Source organism: Gobius niger (genome assembly GCF_951799975.1).
Source record: "Gobius niger genome assembly, chromosome: 16".
In the NCBI taxonomy this organism is placed as follows: Eukaryota; Metazoa; Chordata; class Actinopteri; order Gobiiformes; family Gobiidae; genus Gobius; species Gobius niger.
This window is the reverse complement of record NC_136867.1, coordinates 13,245,928-13,262,637: the sequence shown is the minus strand read 5'-3', so window position 1 is coordinate 13,262,637 and position 16,710 is coordinate 13,245,928. Positions and strand designations below refer to the sequence as shown.

At 41.1% G+C, this 16,710-nt stretch overlaps 2 protein-coding genes across 4 annotated transcripts in view; both read right to left on the bottom strand.

Annotated features, from left to right (window-relative positions):
• The window catches only part of LOC306975951 (apoptosis-stimulating of p53 protein 1-like), a 38,389-nt gene extending 26,650 nt beyond the window's left edge, over positions 1-11,739 (bottom strand). For both annotated transcript variants that reach the window (XM_079573778.1, XM_079573779.1), the window contains exons 1-3: positions 11,261-11,739; positions 3,797-3,944; positions 1,337-1,444 (exon numbers count right to left, since the gene is read on the bottom strand). In XM_079573778.1, coding sequence (XP_079429904.1) covers positions 1,337-1,444; positions 3,797-3,944; positions 11,261-11,269 — 265 coding nt within the window. In that variant the 5' untranslated portion in view covers positions 11,270-11,739. The remainder of the gene's footprint in view (positions 1-1,336; positions 1,445-3,796; positions 3,945-11,260) is intronic.
• Positions 11,740-12,603: 864 nt separating this feature from the next.
• Positions 12,604-16,246, bottom strand: LOC306975955 (protein tyrosine phosphatase type IVA 2-like). Of its 2 annotated transcripts, none has more exons than XM_079573786.1 (8): positions 16,115-16,246; positions 15,260-15,391; positions 15,063-15,204; positions 14,489-14,987; positions 14,302-14,394; positions 14,094-14,224; positions 13,923-13,997; positions 12,604-13,825 (listed from the first exon to the last, which is right to left on the bottom strand). In XM_079573786.1, the coding sequence occupies exons 4-8, from the start codon at positions 14,582-14,584 to the stop codon at positions 13,714-13,716; spliced, it is 507 nt and encodes a 168-aa protein (XP_079429912.1). In that variant the 5' UTR covers positions 14,585-14,987; positions 15,063-15,204; positions 15,260-15,391; positions 16,115-16,246; the 3' UTR covers positions 12,604-13,713. The 2 variants fall into 2 exon arrangements, with proteins under 2 accessions (XP_079429912.1, XP_079429911.1); XM_079573785.1 differs by having other exon boundaries at positions 15,063-15,181.
• Between the last annotated feature and the right edge of the window lie 464 nt (positions 16,247-16,710).

Below are 16,710 nucleotides of genomic sequence, written 5' to 3'. Positions count from 1 at the left end.
TTCCAGTTGAACCAGACAGGTGCAATCTGGGCTAATCCCTGGTAAGATTCAATGCAAGTCAATGGAGCACCCACAGCACCTACACAGACTGAGAGCTCATATGTTTTTAATAAATCTTCTGAAATCATGGGTTGCATGATATTTTGTAAATATTGACCAGTATTATGATACAGATAAACAGATTTTAACATTTTCATTCAATGGTCTGAAAACGTTAATACCTGAATGAGCACTATACTGATTTACTTTGTTTTGATGACTTTGTTTGTTTTCTGAATTTCTAAAGCAATAGCTGTAATTATGCATAGGATTCTGCCCCAATAGATGCACAGAACAATATAACTCTATGGGGAAAACTGAGGCCACATGTAATATTAATAACAAGAGCATTCATTTTAGTGATGAAGAGGAGCAATGCAGAGTCAGCACTTTTTCAGAGGACAGTAATGTCTTTGAGTGGAGAAGGGACACTGCACTCCTTGAGCAGGCTGCATGAATGCTAAATTACATTTCAAACATAATTTATTTGGGTGATAAAAAACGGTTGATGGCAAACAGGAGCGACTTTGCTTGTGTGCACTTATTTACAGTACATTTATGATCAACATCACATAAACTAGAGAAGTTGGGACATAATCTTCAGCACTGGCTGCAAACTATTATAATACTTTTCTGAAAATATGAAATACTGATTTACAATTACAAGAGGGCAGAATAACATTGCACTCACCTAAGATAAATCATAATGCTGTTTTAAGATCTGAGTCAGCTTTAATTCTAACACATTTTCAATCAAATTGGCATCAAATCAAATATTACAGCGATAAAGATTATAACTGAGCTGCTTCCCTCTGCAGGTCACTTTGTATTTTTCTTTTAGTCCATTCAAATTCATTTGAAGGTTGTACAGTGATGTTACAGAGGTGACCAAAACGGGCTTTATGAAATATACACTGTATGTAGCCCTTTTAATTCCTCTATTACAGCCTTCTGGTTAGCAGTGAACAGTAAACTTAACATGTTAGATTCCACCATAAATATTCCACTAAAACAGCCTATTTTTCTTTTTTCAAACATGAGCCCCCTCCCCAATATGTTCCCTGCCTGGTTCACGTTACGTAACACTAATCACCTTTTCAGCCTAATTACTGAGCTGCCCCCTGATCCGCCTCTAGATCTGACTGTACACTTACACCAATGACTATGGACTTCAACACATGACCAACAACAGTGCGTGTGAACGCTGGGTCCAGCCCAACCAAGGAGCACTTTGATCTGTGTGTAAAATACAAGTTACTCAGGAGGGATTTAGTGAAGGCCATGGGCTGCACTGTACCTGGTGTCCAGGAGGGGCAGTGTCGCAGGTAGAAGCTGACCTCAGGGCGTCTGGACCCCCACTGCTGCAGGAGGTCCAACAATAACACGTCCTGAGGAAGAACTCGCTCTGAGGAGACAATGAAGAAATAACTCACATTAAGCCACACTTTCTGTTTTATCGTTTATATGTTGATACAAATACAAATGTGTGCATCAGTGTTTTGATATTATTTTATATTTGGTCCAAACTGATGTTAACCTCTTAACCCCCACCTAAACTGAGTACATTTTCTTTGGCTTTATCCAAATCTAAAAGCTTCTTGAACAAAAATCAGAGGACAATGAGGATAAAAATGTTTGTTGCATTGTTGCAAGCCAAAAAACAAAAAGTGAAAAGAGGAGTGACGGAATTATGACAGAAAAGTGACCAAAAAATGACGACAACGCGAGGAAAAAGATCCATTTAAATGAGTTTTGTAGGTCTTAGCTTTCAAATGAGGCGTTAGAAAATGCACTTTAAGGCGGGGGTTAAATAATGATCCCAATTCTTCACAGGGATGAGTTTGTAAGCATGTTTCAAACATTGAGGGAGCAACACTGTCACTGTAATGAGAACAACAACAACATGATCAATAAAAAGGCTTAATAATAAGATGCACACAACGGTCTTTTTTCACAAATGTCTGCATTTACAATGTTCAACTACAGATTTTATCCCAAAAATGAATCAGGTATATGGCCTAAGGTAGCACATATTGTTTAGTGGTTTAATTTGCTAAACACAAACCAGACACAGAGAGAAAAAATAATAATATTTTCATGTTATTACAGTGTTATGACTATAAAACTTAATTTTATTACTCACAGTGTCTATTTAATGACTTGTTGTTATTGTACGTGACCTTGCGGATGTGTGACTGTAACTGAACAAATAGCGGCCCGGAAATATCCTTGTTAGCCTGAAGCAGCATTATAGCTACAATAGACACAGCGCAACACAAACCATTTTTACAGCAAAGTGTCATAAATCGCATGTGCATTCTATAATGACCCCTATATGTGTAATGAGGCCGGGGCTGGCCTTTAGGCATGACCTCTCACCACGCAGCAACACCCCGGCACAATAGCATTTATGACAGTATTTATGGTTTATCCTTCGGCTTAAGCCACGGCCATTTATAGTCCGTATCTAACAGCTCAGTCACACCATAGAGAAGCACTTAGCCCCATGCTGCTTTGTGAATCACTGTGATAAGGTAAGAATCTAGGCCAAGTTTTAATGGACACAGTAGCTCAGTGTCTGCATGTGATGGAGAGATGACTTGAGAGTTTTCTAATGTGGCGTTTATACAGTACTTACAAGCTGCAATGTGTCAGATGGTGTTTATTATTAGCTTGTAGGGCAGTGTCACATAGTTTTATCCTGTCGTATAAACCCAGATTAGAACGGTGTAGAGATTCTAATGCACAGAGGACATGAGTGTCAATACAGATTAACTTAGTGCAGAGAGTGTCTGAGATGGAAGACTTTGGGCAGGTATCAAAAATGGATTGGTGAAAAATTTGGCAAATTTCTAGACAATACTAGCACTGAGCAACATCTGTTTCAGCACTGCCAATTCCAAGCTACAGTGCCACAAAGATACTAACTTTAGCCACTAGGGTTCATAAAAGATGCAAATGAAAAAAAAAAAGAGGTACATCCACAAAAAAAGCAAATTTTTTACTACATAATTTGTAAAATGGATGAACTTGCAAGAGCTTAGCAAACACAAAGAGCGTCTAGCTTTGCACATGGGCCTTTACGTTTTGTTTGAATCTGGGTATATTCTGCAAATTTCAGGAAAGAAAAGTGGGACCAGGTGAACAATTTGATGGGAAATAAGCTTGTAAAGGTAAAGCAGTACTAAGTAACTTGTTTACCTTAATAAATACTTTCCGTAGTCCTTCTGGGGGTTGTACAAGTGTTACTGGATGATCTCCTGGTGTCTCGAGCCAGAAAACCACAATTGCAACTTTGTCTGCACCGGGTTAGAGTCCCCAATACACACTAATGGAATCATGAGGAAGAAGCTAACAGGCTAACGGGCAAAGCTAACTGCAGGCTAGAACCACTTAAATTTACAGCCAAGTTTGAGTGAAAAAAAATATCTCCATTGGGTAATTGGATGTACAATATCCCTCTGTCTTTTCTGTCAGCGTAGTATTTACTCTCACAGACAATTAGTGAGTAAAAGGTAAAATGCTACGACACCGGCAGTGGCGCTTATGGCCTCTAGGTGTATAAGTTACTTAGCACTGTTTTAAATACCGATAAAGACAATACAGAAGGTAGATATCTTTTAAATAGTCATTTGTTAACAGGGAATAACAACATATTCCAAGCTATTTAGGAGTCAAAAGAGTGTCGATCGACATGTGGTCGTCTAGTTCCAGTGTGCCTTTAAATGAGTCCGGCTTGTGTGGATTTAAAACTGACCATGTCCACTCCAGACCTCGGCCAGGTGACACTCCCCCTCTCCCGCTTCTTTGCAGTACTCCACCACGTCCACCACTCTGGTCGCCGGGGTAACGGGGACCTCAGTGAGCATCTGCTGTGTGTCATTGAGGTAAACAGTCAGGATCACCTGCACAGAAAAAGACAAGCAAGATCACAGTTTGTAACCGATGTCCTAAACAGGTATCATTCATGGGTTTTGTGGGTTTCTATTCACATTCCTTTCTTCTTTGATTTCTCCCTTAAGTGACATTGGGTGAGTCAGTTTATTTTGTTAAAATGTAGGGACAAGATGAAATTCAGTTACCAGCCGCACAATTGTATTGGGATTGTGTCATGAAAAGCGCAATGTATTTTGGGAAGAGGGGTATGTTCCATAATAATAAACCAATTGACTAACCAATTATTGTTTACCTAAAAGCCTTTGGAGGACTTTCTAGTAGTGATTTGCGGATGTTAATATTATGGACAGTATTTGCTTGTTAACCATAAAATGGTAGAATTCTACGGAAACATACAAACTCCCAGCTCTGAACATTTTTCCGCACTTTCATGCTTAAAACGTTCTCTCCAACCGATCAGCAATTTATTTAGTCACCAAGACTGATCGATACAAATACAGCATGACTGCTGTAAGTGGCAAACGGCAATCAATAGCCTGCCCTGCTTCTGTAAATGAACTCTAGCCTCGCAGTGGTAATGTCGTGTCATGTCAGATCGTCTGTTGGCTGTGGACTGATAAATTTAGGGTAATCTGGGATAGGACCACAGACCCAGGCTCATACGTACACGTTTAATCTTTCCTCTCCTCCTCTGGTGCACAGCTTTTATTTGATCTCTGAGCAGTCACCCGACTATACCACACACTAATCCACAGCATTGTACACACCTGTTCCAGATCTGCGGCTGCAGATACAGACGCACTAAACAGGGACATTCTGTTGAGCCTGGATTAGAGCCGCACCACCGCACACACTGAGGACCCTGAGCTCGGCAACACAGCAGGGGCACGAGCGGACCACAAATCATTTTAAGACGGCTAATCGTGCTTTCCTAGTGCTACTAAACAAGAGTTCACTGTCCACTGCTTTTTATAAATCATTATAGGCCTTTACTGGAAGTGACCGCAATGAGCTATAATAGAGGTTGTTTAATACGGATTTATAAGTAAAAGGAATAATCATGCATTGTACATAAATAAAATACAATTTGCAAAAACAGTAAAATTCACAAGGATTTCTTTCAAATTTACAAGATACAGTATTGGCCTGAATATGGAGCCTTGAGGAACTCCCTTTGAGTCTAATAAACTATAACAATAATAATTGACAATTATTAACTATTGACAAACGCAATCCCTGTCGTTTCCAAAACTCCTGCGTTAAAGCCTAACATAATTTGGTGGCACATTACAGTCTTGTCTGCAGTGTCCCAAAATATCGCTTAGTGGTAGAGTTGCACAAGAAATTACAAATGTAATGTATGTATTGCAAATGTATTGCAATATTAGGTGATGCAATATCCATATCACAAGTACAGTATATTACATTAAGGTCTTCCTTCTGGCTGATTTAAACTTTTTTTATTTTAAATGTTCTCTTTTTACTGGTAATAAAAATCTTATTTTGTCTCATATTAGCCTCATATTTCATGCAAAATGGACTGCAGCTCTACTACTCAATATAAGCAAGCCTACATCTAAGAAATGTTCAACTCAAGTAGCAGCCTACAGATCTGTTGTTTACACCCAGTTTAAAGCATTATATGGGTCACATAGATATCCCATTAGGGTCACCTGAGATCCCACATACACTTAGCAGGTCAACAAGCTACAGGAGAGCACATGTCCAAAGAGTAAAAACAGCAGCCAGGAATATACAGCGAGTCTTGACTCAACATGCATCAGGCTCCATAATATTATGTTACCCATACACTGTTACACGTGAAGAAGGCACATGCTAGTTCAACACTGGGCCAAAGCCTGACACACTGACTAATAACCGCACCCTAATCTGTACAGTGGTTGGTTGGTGTGTGTGGAAGTAGTGACAGACGTTATTGTGGAAGAAGTGGTCACAATGCACAATAGTATATGTTGATATGGAGACAAAAATGCACAAGCTGTGGTTCCTGAAATGCCCCTGGAGCTGACCTGGGTTATTTTAGGAGGTAAAGATAGTCAGAAGGCCAGGCATTTGGGTACAGCATGGACATCTCTGTTGCAGAAAGTAGTTAACTAATTCTAAACCTATACATCTCCTTTTGTTTTTTCCTCTTAGATGCACAACTATGCCTTCACGACAAACTAAATAGGATGTCACACCTTATCACAGCATTATTCTATTCAATATGAAAAGTTTATTACTTAAGGACACAAACAATGCGCTGCTACTCACAGTTCTCTTTTTCTTCCCATTTTTGCTCTTCTTCTTTTTTGCTTTTCCGCATTTATTCACTTTGGCGTTCTTGGACAAAAACAGAAGCCGCTCGAACAACAGGCCAAAGAAGCGTTTCATTGGAAAAGCATTGGGCACAGACACACACAGAGTGTGCGCGTGCCCGTCCGTGTGCATGTGCCTCCAGTACTGAGAAGTGCTCGGCTCCAGCAGAGAAAGTGCAGAGTTTAGGTGAGAGTCAGAGTGAAATGTGCCTGTCAGACAGAGCAGATTGACTTAAAGAGTGTGAGCGAGCAGGACAGGGACGAGCACAGAGGGAGTCGCCTTACACAGAAGCAGGCCTCCCTACAGAGAGCGCGGAATCGAGCTGATATTGACTGATAAGGTCCTGCCAGACACACTCCGGCTCTGAGGAAGCTTTTAGCCTATCTTTGATACACCGGTGTTTTATGTGACAACAAAAAACCATTAGAGGCCTGGAGGAAACAGTGACTCATCTGGATGAAGGGAATCAGACAGGGCCTTTGAATGGATTTGGCTGAAACTTGGGTCCATCAACATCACACTAAAACTGTGTCCTCCGGTGCTTTTATGGGGTTGTGCAACAGGTAATTACAAAGGCATTAAGTCCAAAGCCTTCCATGTTACCCTTTCTTCTAATTCAGAAATAGGAAAAAGTTTTGAGTTTGCGGTTTACCGTCAGGGACACACTCCTGGAGTCTTTTGAAAGCCAGACGACCCAATGTCTGAACTTTTTATAGCAGAGTGCCGGAGCCGAGTAGGTCGCACAGGGTCAGCGCAGACACTTACACTGTGCCACACTTTTGTCTTAACTTTTTAATAATGCCTTAAATATAAATGTATCCACCCAAACCACTCCAAGTATTTCTGACCGAGATCTTGGTTTAAGATCTGGAGATGGGTCCGGGGCACAGCGGTCACCTGCTGCTTCAGAAAGAATGAAGTAAATGCACATGACAAACAATCAGGGCAAACAAGTACAAATACCAATACAACATAAATTCATGGTGGAGTAGAGGTATGAAACATGGACTGGCAAGTGTCCAGCAGAAACAAAAGTGGAGCAAGAGGCTAGAGTCAGACACACACAAGCATAGTGGTATACAAACTCAAACATACAGCTAAAGGGCAGAGAACGTCCCCAGACTGCAGCAGTGTCCTGCCATAACATACACAAGGTCGCACGTGAGGTGGATGCGCTCCAAACACACATAGGCCTCCATTATATCTGTACTAGAGAGAGTAAATCAAGGGGCAGACCATTGCAGCTGTCAGATCCAACAACACAACATTGTTCTCTGTTTCAAAGTGGACACCAAATACGCTAAAGGAAATGCTGGTAAACGACACTGGCACATTGGCACCATAATTACGACTAGTACCACAACTATCCTGGAATCAAGCCGACCTTGGATTGAGATAAGAAAACTATTTGTTAAAACACTGTGCTGCTTTCTCTGAGTTTCCAATGTTAAAAAAAAATGTAAGCCATAGGTTAACCTGTGCAATTATTTGGCCATGTAAAAAGAGGCTGGAGTTGACAGCATTATGCATAACATGTAGATTAGAGTATACAAAATATTTAATTTACACTGACTGCAAAAGTACAGACTTTCAATTGCAAAAGTATGCATCCTGTTGCTTTAAGTTCAACATTTTACTGTAAGATGTGTTTTCGATGCTTAAATGAAAGCCACGGAGGAAGAGCTGCCTTGCACTCACAGCCTTCTCTGTATTTATATAAACAAAATGTCCTTCCAAGTGGTTCGAAGAGAGAGGATAGCGCAAACCACCCACAGCAGACAATACAACCACGCTACAGATAGACACACTCCTATCATCCCTACTACTTCAACTGAACAATCTTTCAATCCATCTCAGTCTACTTTCCTCAATGTAAACATCTTCTACTCCGAGGCCACACAGTTGAGACGCACAGGGGAATGTGTGGCTCATCAGCTGCTGTCACCAACTGCTTAGCACAAGGACAAATGTGCACAGGCTCATGTAGAACAGGCAGTTTTAATGAGGTGGATATGCCTCATTTGTTTTTGGGTTAAGAGAGGCAAGAAATTAGCAAACCATTTCCAGTTCTGAGACTTTCATTTTCATATCTTTAATGTGACTTTAATTGGACATTTGTTTGTAGGGCTGGGCGTAAAACACTGAAAAGTAAAAGTTCTAAAGAGTACAAATCGTGTGGTGATTGAATGCACTACACAGCCGATTACCCGCCGACTTTAAATTCTACCACAACCTGTTATCTTTTGCATTTATTTTTGTTTTACTTGAGGCCTGTCTGCAAATGTGTGCTCAAGTGACAGCCCAAGGTGAAGCGTTCTCCTGGGACCTCAATGATTTTCTGTCAGTGCCATGTGTGAGAGGCCGTGGCGTTTTGTCCAACTCCGATTCATTGTCCACTAGGCTCCTCATTTGTTTCAGCAGCCCGTTCAATGAATCCCTGCATGTGCCTTTAGGAGTTGTGCACTCGGGGGTTCATTCAGCGTCCGTCCTCGCATGTGCAATATGACTCACGGGGCAAAAACGGTCACGGAGGCAATGTGTGTTGGGATTTTATTAGCGCAGTCGTTTTATAGTTGGACCAAAATTAGAAAAAGTGTTGCACAGGCAAGAATGAGACAGCAACCATCACTGCATGGCTGCGTGAGGTTAACTCCAGCCACACCTGCTAATAAACTTTACAGCAGAGGTGGAAAAATGGATACTGTTGGTGTTGGTATATTTTTTAAAACACATTCATATTTTTAACTTGGGTATAGTTTACTTTAAAGGAGTTTAAAAATGTTAAAGCTAAGTATTTTCCTCCCCCTACATGTTCCAGCCATGTCCTAATGTGTAGAATGAGCCCAGATCTATTCACCAAAACTGCCTCTAAAATCCTGCACTGTCACTCAAAAAGTTGTTACTTTGGGTCCGAACTGCCGTCATGCACGAGCTTAATATAGAGACTGCAGTTACGTGTAAGACCTGAGGTGGCAGTGGTGAGCACAAAATGACCAACTTGCATCTAGTCTCTTTAAACACATTGCTACAGATTGAAACTTTTTCCTTTCATCCAATAGTATAGTAATAATCATGCATGGGTTTTATTAGCACTTTTCTGCCCATACAAAGACACTTTAATCATTCACTTTATTCTCTGTGGTGGTGCTTTTAGCCATAGCTGCCATGAAACAGACTGAAGGAAGCAAGGCTGCCAATCTGCGTCATTGGACACTCCAACCACCACTCATTACAAGGTGGCAAGGTATGTATTCCCCAGGGACACAATAGCATTCTTCACCTGGATTCAATTGGCTACCAATCCGGTTAAGTTATACTTTATTAATCTCTGTAGAGAAATCTCTGTAGAGAAATTAGTCCTCAGCATTTGACCCATCCTCAATGTCACTGGGTGACCTGTAGGAGCTCGGGGACCCATCTCCATGATGTGGAGCCAGGCTGGTGGTCAGAAACACCTGACTGGAGGTTTAACCTATTGCACATGTTTTTACCATTAACCTACACAGACACGGGAAGAACATGGAAACACCACACAGAAAGGCCCCGTCCGGGTGGGGATTGAACCCAGGGCCGTCTACCACTGTCACCCCAGTAGCACAAAAGTGAAAATGAAAAATGCCTCCACCTTGCCCATAGAAACAAATAGAAACTTTGCACAAACGTTTTTCAACCTTTAGAATATGTGCAATAGGGTCTAGAGCAGACTTTGAATCTTAAGGTTTGAATTTCATGAATAATGCACAGAAACAAACGTCCACAAGCCTATAGGGATCCAAAACCAGTTATATCAGCTCCTGCCTGCCTTTTGCCTGTGCGACTACTTAAAACCCTGACAGCTGACAGTGATTTGCGTTTCAGGCACCCCCCAGCTCCTTCACAAAAACACACACACACACACACACACACACACACACACACACACACACACACACACACAAATCTGTCACTAATGTCTCTATAGGAACTGCATGTGACCACCAAAACACGAGACCTAGACTTCCATATAAACCGGTGACATTACACATAAAGCAAACCCATCCGATGCAACCCTAGACTCTCAGAGAATATTGCCAACTTCCACCAAGGGAAATATGCGCTGGCTGCTTAGATCTTGACAGATAATATTGCGGTCTGTTTTGCATTCAATTTGGAAGCAAGAGGAGCCTCGAGAATCAGCCTGAAAGTTGGTCAAATTGCGTACAGAAGGAATTCTTTGCATCTGGGATGAAAATTCTGAGTTTCAGAGTTTGGGGTGGCAGCTCGCACTTTCTCCAATAGCAGTAAACACAACCTTATATCTTCAGTGCATTGTCCCCAGCTGACAGTGGCCACAAAGAGGGGCAGTGTCTTTGGGACTGAGGGAGAGGAAGGAAAGGCTGTAACAGGAACACAAATGTTTTTCGCATTAATTCGAGAGAGCAAATGAATTAGGGCAAGATCTGTGGGTCTCCTGTACAGTGTATGGAGAATGCATCCAAATGTAATATTTACATGCTGATTGTGTTTTGGATGCAAGATATCCAGAAAGTGAAACAGACACAATAGTTTCAATTATGGAACCAATATGATTTTAATAGGCCAAATGTTTCTGTTAGTTATCATGGACAGTTGAAGTCCGAGAGCCACAGGAGGTAGGTATGTCATAACTTGGAAAATTGCTATAATTCAAAAAAATCACTTCAATAAGATTATGATTTTATGAAGTTAGGAAACTTGTCTTATTAGGTCCCATTTGTTGTTAAAAGTTCCCGACCAAAAAAACCGGTTCATTTGACAAATCAAGAATGCAATACTACTAGGCTATCTGTTAAAGAAATGTACAAGGTCGCTCCTTATCATAACAACAGTAATTTCCTTGACTTGAAGTGACCGTATCTGCTATCAGCCTTTTTTTTTATGGCACTGGTCCCGTTGATAAAACGCTGTACAGCACTTTCATAAAGTTTCATCAGACTTCCGAATGGACAATCATATTTCCTGCGCGTAAAAATCAATGGACACTCACCGGTAACATTGTGCGTTCCCGTTAGACATCAAAGTTTCCTCCTCCAGACGTCTTTCACCTTTTTGTCTCTGTTAAACTAAGCTGCACCATTCACCATATTTCTTAGATAAAAGTCCATACGTCCGATCTTTTTCTTCTTCGTTTCCAAACCGAGAACCAGATGCTTAGGTGGGGTGGTGGGGAGGGGGGGGGACAAAGTCTTGCGCTACTCAACACTTTCCTCTCGAGCCCTCCCTCTTCCTTCCTCTACCCCCGTCTCTCGATCATGCTCGGTCCGTGCCATTGTACTCTGCGCACACCCCCTTCCCCAAAAGAAACGATCCAGCGGAACCACTGGAAACAACTGCAGCGCGAGAGTTTCATTGATTTCGTCTCGTTTGTGTCGGTGCTCCGGTGTGGCGCGCGGGGTTAAGTGGGTCATCTGTCGAGGCAAACGTTCCCTGTGCGCCCCTGGTTTACTATACGCAATTACGCATCCTCTCGCGCCGACATTTACAACCGCAAACTGAAGTAATGTGTGTCTGGAAAGATAATTGTAAATAAAATAAAAATGGGCAATGTTTTGTTTTGGGGCCAATTATATTTTGTGTGTGTGTGCGCCCCCTTCTGGCGACAAACTTAACTTCGGTTTAATTAGGGTTTTTTGAGGGGGTTGCAGACAAGTCCTACTATTATTTTTGAACGACCCTCAGACGTTGACACTTTTCACTCAAATCCAACACAAATGGTAATTTTACACAGGATAAAACCCGAGTACTGAGAAGGCATGACTTTTCAGCGTTTGAATTAAACTATAGCTGGGTAATTAAGGAAATTAAGTGACTTCAGCGCCCTCTACTGTTCTCTACTACCACAGAATCGTATAGAAAATATTTGCCACTAACATGTTGCACGTGTTTTGGGGTCAGTCGACTGTAACTAATCAACCTCGAATCACTCATCGGATCCATGTAACGCTGCGTTTTCGGCCAAAGCCTGAAGGCAAACTCCCATCACGCGCAGCGGGCACCACTGAGATCAGCCCGGGCTCAGCTGCGCGCTGGGCCGCTGCCAGAGAGCCATATAGATGCAATCCCATCTCAGAACAAGAGCTTTTCCGGCAACATGGCCAAAACATGGGATTTTTGGTGTATTTTGAAGGGTTTCCAATAGGAGTTGACCTGATTTTGTGCTTCCTCCCATCATTCATATGTGCATGTGATAGTATTAATCAATAGCTCCCTTAGTTGTGAATGAATGTAAGTGGTTTTCTGTAACTTTGTCTTTACATTTAGGCTGCAAGAATAGATCAAATATGTCCCACTCATGTCTGAAATATAATAAATAATGATAAACAAGGGATATTTAATTACTAAACATCTTTATTAATCAGAGAAGACAGACACCAACGCACTCCCCTCTGCAGACACATATCACAAAGAAACACAGTGGGCATAAATAAATATGTTTAAGTAGAAATAGGGGGTATCAAATGCAACCTATAAAACAAAACTTCACAACGACCAACAGTTTCTTACAAATGTAGCAGCTGGCAAAGGTAGCTATGTAGGTACAGAGCTGGGCATAGACCATATCAGCCTGTGTCGCGCCACTGTGGTGATAAAAGTACACAAGCAGTGGAAACTGTCCTATTGGTACACATGTTCTTGGCCACATTATATTTACTATAGTGCATGACATTTTTTTTTTTTTAACAGGCCATATTTCGCACTATCATAGCAGTACTGAGATGCAGGATGCTACTTGCACATACAATATTAAGGGCACATGTAGCCAATAGGACAATGAACTAAAATCCCCAGGTTGTCTTTTCTAATTACATTCGGCACAAGAGAGTTGGCCGTTAGCGCAGTGTCATGATGGATAGTGTAACACATTGACAACAATTTCGACAAGCAGACCAAGCACCTAGGATTCAGGTTTGGGCGTACAATCGGTACAGTAGCAATGTGAACTACAGTACCTTTTCACACAGCAGATTTCACATGTGCACCTGCAGACAATATGCATATCACACATTATAATATAATATGAATTGTGCTAAGCTCCGACTGCATAACAACATCATTTTGCAACAGAGGATTTTTTTTTCTTTTACATTTCATAAGGTTTCTGAAACCTTACATCAGAAAACACGAGGAGTGAATTACAGTTTCACAGTAAATTATGAGACTGTATGCTACATATAAAATAAAAAGGGCAAGGCTACGAGCCAATAAGGAATAGGATTCAATTGGGAACGCATGTACAAATTTCGTATGATTCTTGCATAAATGTTTCAAATACAATAACTTTTAATGCTATCCTACAGCTCGAAACACATTGCAGGCTTTCTGCGAAGCATCTTTAGAAGCGTGTTTTTAAGCAGTGCTAGTGAAGTGTGCTTTGAAGCTTCGTAGAAAAGAAGCAGAGCGTTTCGAGCCTAACATAGATCCTTCATCTCATGCTCCTTCCTACTGAATGCAGCAGGTCTGGCCATTTCCGTCCTTTGAGCGCAGACACAGTTTAGGCTTGTAGTTCTCCAGGTATAAGAGCTGCTTGGCATTGAAAGCTCCACGGCGCTTCCTGATAAAAAGAGAAAAAAAGTCATGTAAATGAATAAACAAATAAATAAATATTAACTGAGTGTAACCCAATACATAACAGTAAAAGGTGTACTTACTGTCTAATGAAATGCACAGCATCCTCATATTCCATCCCACACTCAATTAAGGCCAAAGCCACCAGTACGGGAGCACTAGAGGGGTTAGCATTTAGCAGTCAGTCATATTGCAAAAAATGTCTCCCCCCCTCAAAAAAACATCAGAGGAAATGGATGTTCAGTAAAACCTACCGCCCTAGTCCAGCCACACAGTGCACCGCCACACAGGAGCCCGGCTCGTCTCTGAACTTTGTCTGCAGTAGATGTAGCCAATCATCTACCACTTGCTCAGGTGGAGCAGATCCATCATCAAACGGCCAATCCTACACAAAATGGATATTTTTTATTGCAGTAACAGTCATTATCATTAACATACTCTATGAATGATATCAAGGCCTACAAGGATTTGAATTCCTTCTTGTTCCACAGGCGCTTTATCATAGGTAGCTTCACACACTCGGACAAGAGTGTTCACACCAAAGCTTTTAAGATCCTAAAAGCAACAGACAAGGTCACAACAGTGAAAATAAAATAAAAATGTGCATATTTTTTAACTTAAAGAATATGATTGAATTATTTGAACTTACTTCGATGAACTTTCCCAGTTGTACATTAGTGGGGTTGTGAGTAATAAGAAACCTCAGGCAATCATAAGAGATTTCTACTGGAGCTGGTCGATTCATTTTAACAAGAAAAGGATGGACACTGTGCTTCTTAAAAAAATGTTAACACAGCTGATAATACTGTATTCTCGCTCAGGAAATAGGGCACTTGAATCTCTAATAGAAAGAGGTAAACAATTGAAGAATAGGTTGAAGGGAAAAAGATTCCTTGGCAACAGCAAAATCTGGCTCTGATGTTCAAGAATGTTAGTGTCAGTAAGAAAAAGGCAAAGACAGAATAGAAGTCTGTCCCTTTCGCTTTGTGTTTCCTATCCCATTCAGATTTTACACTGACGGTTTCTGAGCATTGAAGCAGTATAATAAGTAAGGACTGAAACAGAGTGTGAAACTACACTCCCAGCACAGGCAAAGGACTGAAAGATGGCTCTTCTTCATATGGGTTCAATAGGATGTCAATAAAGACCTGTAAAAGAATAACAATGATTAAAAAATAATGAATTCTCAGTTCATTCACGGCTCGAAAACCACAAAGACACACCTCTCGATACCAGTGGCAGTTTTGATGTCTTTCTCCTGTTCACTTGTCCACAATGAGCAGTAGGTGCTGTGCCTGGCAAAACTCCCCTCCAAGCCTTGCAAACGCCATACATGTGCAGCCTGTATCAGAGATGACAAGCGTACTACAGGAGAAGCATTGCAGTCGGGCTCACCAACGACTATGAGTGCAGTACTCACTGTGATGTGAGCTGAGGAGATGGTTCATTGAGCGTACACAGGAAAATGTGCCGGCTGCTCGTTGTAGACACACCATTGATGATGATGCTGCTCTGGACTCAGTCAGACAACGGCCTGCTAGCTTCTGCTAACCTAGTTATGGACACACACAAAACATAACTTTTAATTGTGATTGTATTAAGTTGTGTGTAAGAGTTTGATTTCAGGTTAAAGTACGTTTAAATGGAAAAGAGCATCATCATTGTAGTAAATCTGTAATACCCCGCGTGTAAACAGGTCAACCACTGTGAGGTTAGTTCTCCTACATAAAACATATACAACGGGATAGAATGAGACAATTGGGTTAAAGCTAATACGGCTTGGTCTAAATGTGTGACACAGGACATTTGTCAGAGGTTAATCGTGTCGGTGTCACCGCTAGGACAGCAGCCTGTGACCACAGCCATGTACATCCTTTGACCCTTATTCCACAATCTGCTGGAGATGCTACCTTCAAGCTAGCGCTAGCAACGACTGTGGGTTCACGGGGTTCAAAATAAAGAAAAGGCAGGTGGGTTTCAATCTTTCACACATAGTATGTAGCACAGACACATCGACAACGTCCTTTACACACATTCAATCACTGACTGTCCCCTTTGGTCACAGAGACATCCATGTCAGGCAAACCAGGTCAACATCCATGACACAAGAAAAACAGCAGCTCGTGATGATACAGCTCGGACAGAAGCATCCACTGGTCCCAGAAAAAAAACAATATTACCACACTGTGCTGGTGAGAGGTGAAGACATCTGAAGCACGCGGTGTTGCTGATGTTGTGTGAAATGTACGAGGAGAAATGAGTTAATTTCACTTACCAAACGTAGTTCCTCTCGAACGACGACACGGGCTGTATTAGTGGTGGTGAAGGGCTTGCAAGGTATGCATGATGAGCTGGAAAATGTCAAGCGCGCCGCACTGAGCCAAGGGGGAAAGGAAGGACTTCCGGTCATGCGTCGAAACGACCTTTCGGGGCTTTTATTTTGAAATTGAAACACAACTTCCTTTATCATCTTCAAAGCACAATACTGTGACCATTTACATCAACTTACCTACTTTGACCGTGATTTTTATTTTATTTATTTATTTTTAATTAATATTATTTTAATCCATAAAGTGAGGCAGGTAATTTCTCCAGATGTGTATTAACAATAATAATAATAATAATAATAATAATAATAATAATAATAATAATAATAATAATAATAATAATAATAATAATAATAATAATAATAATAATAATAATAATAATAATAATAATAATAATAATAATAATAATAATAATAATGCATTGGTTATATATAGCGCCTTTCTGGACACTCAAAGATGCTTTACATTGCACAGTTTCCCCACGTGACGTCTTCCTGGACAGTCAGCCAGACGCAGCACTTCCTGTCGCTGGTCGTTTTCACAA

Bases quoted from the DNA above. Each gene is read 5' to 3' on its own strand.
- LOC306975955 (XM_079573786.1), bottom strand. From the start codon at position 14,584: ATGAATCGACCAGCTCCAGTAGAAATCTCTTATGATTGCCTGAGGTTT. The intron at 14,225-14,301 runs GTAGGCCTTGAT...CATTTTGTGTAG, and splicing joins AAGAAGGAATTCAAATCCTT to GATTGGCCGTTTGATGATGG. The intron at 13,826-13,922 runs GTAAGTACACCT...TCTTTTTATCAG, and splicing joins GCTGTGCATTTCATTAGACA to GAAGCGCCGTGGAGCTTTCA.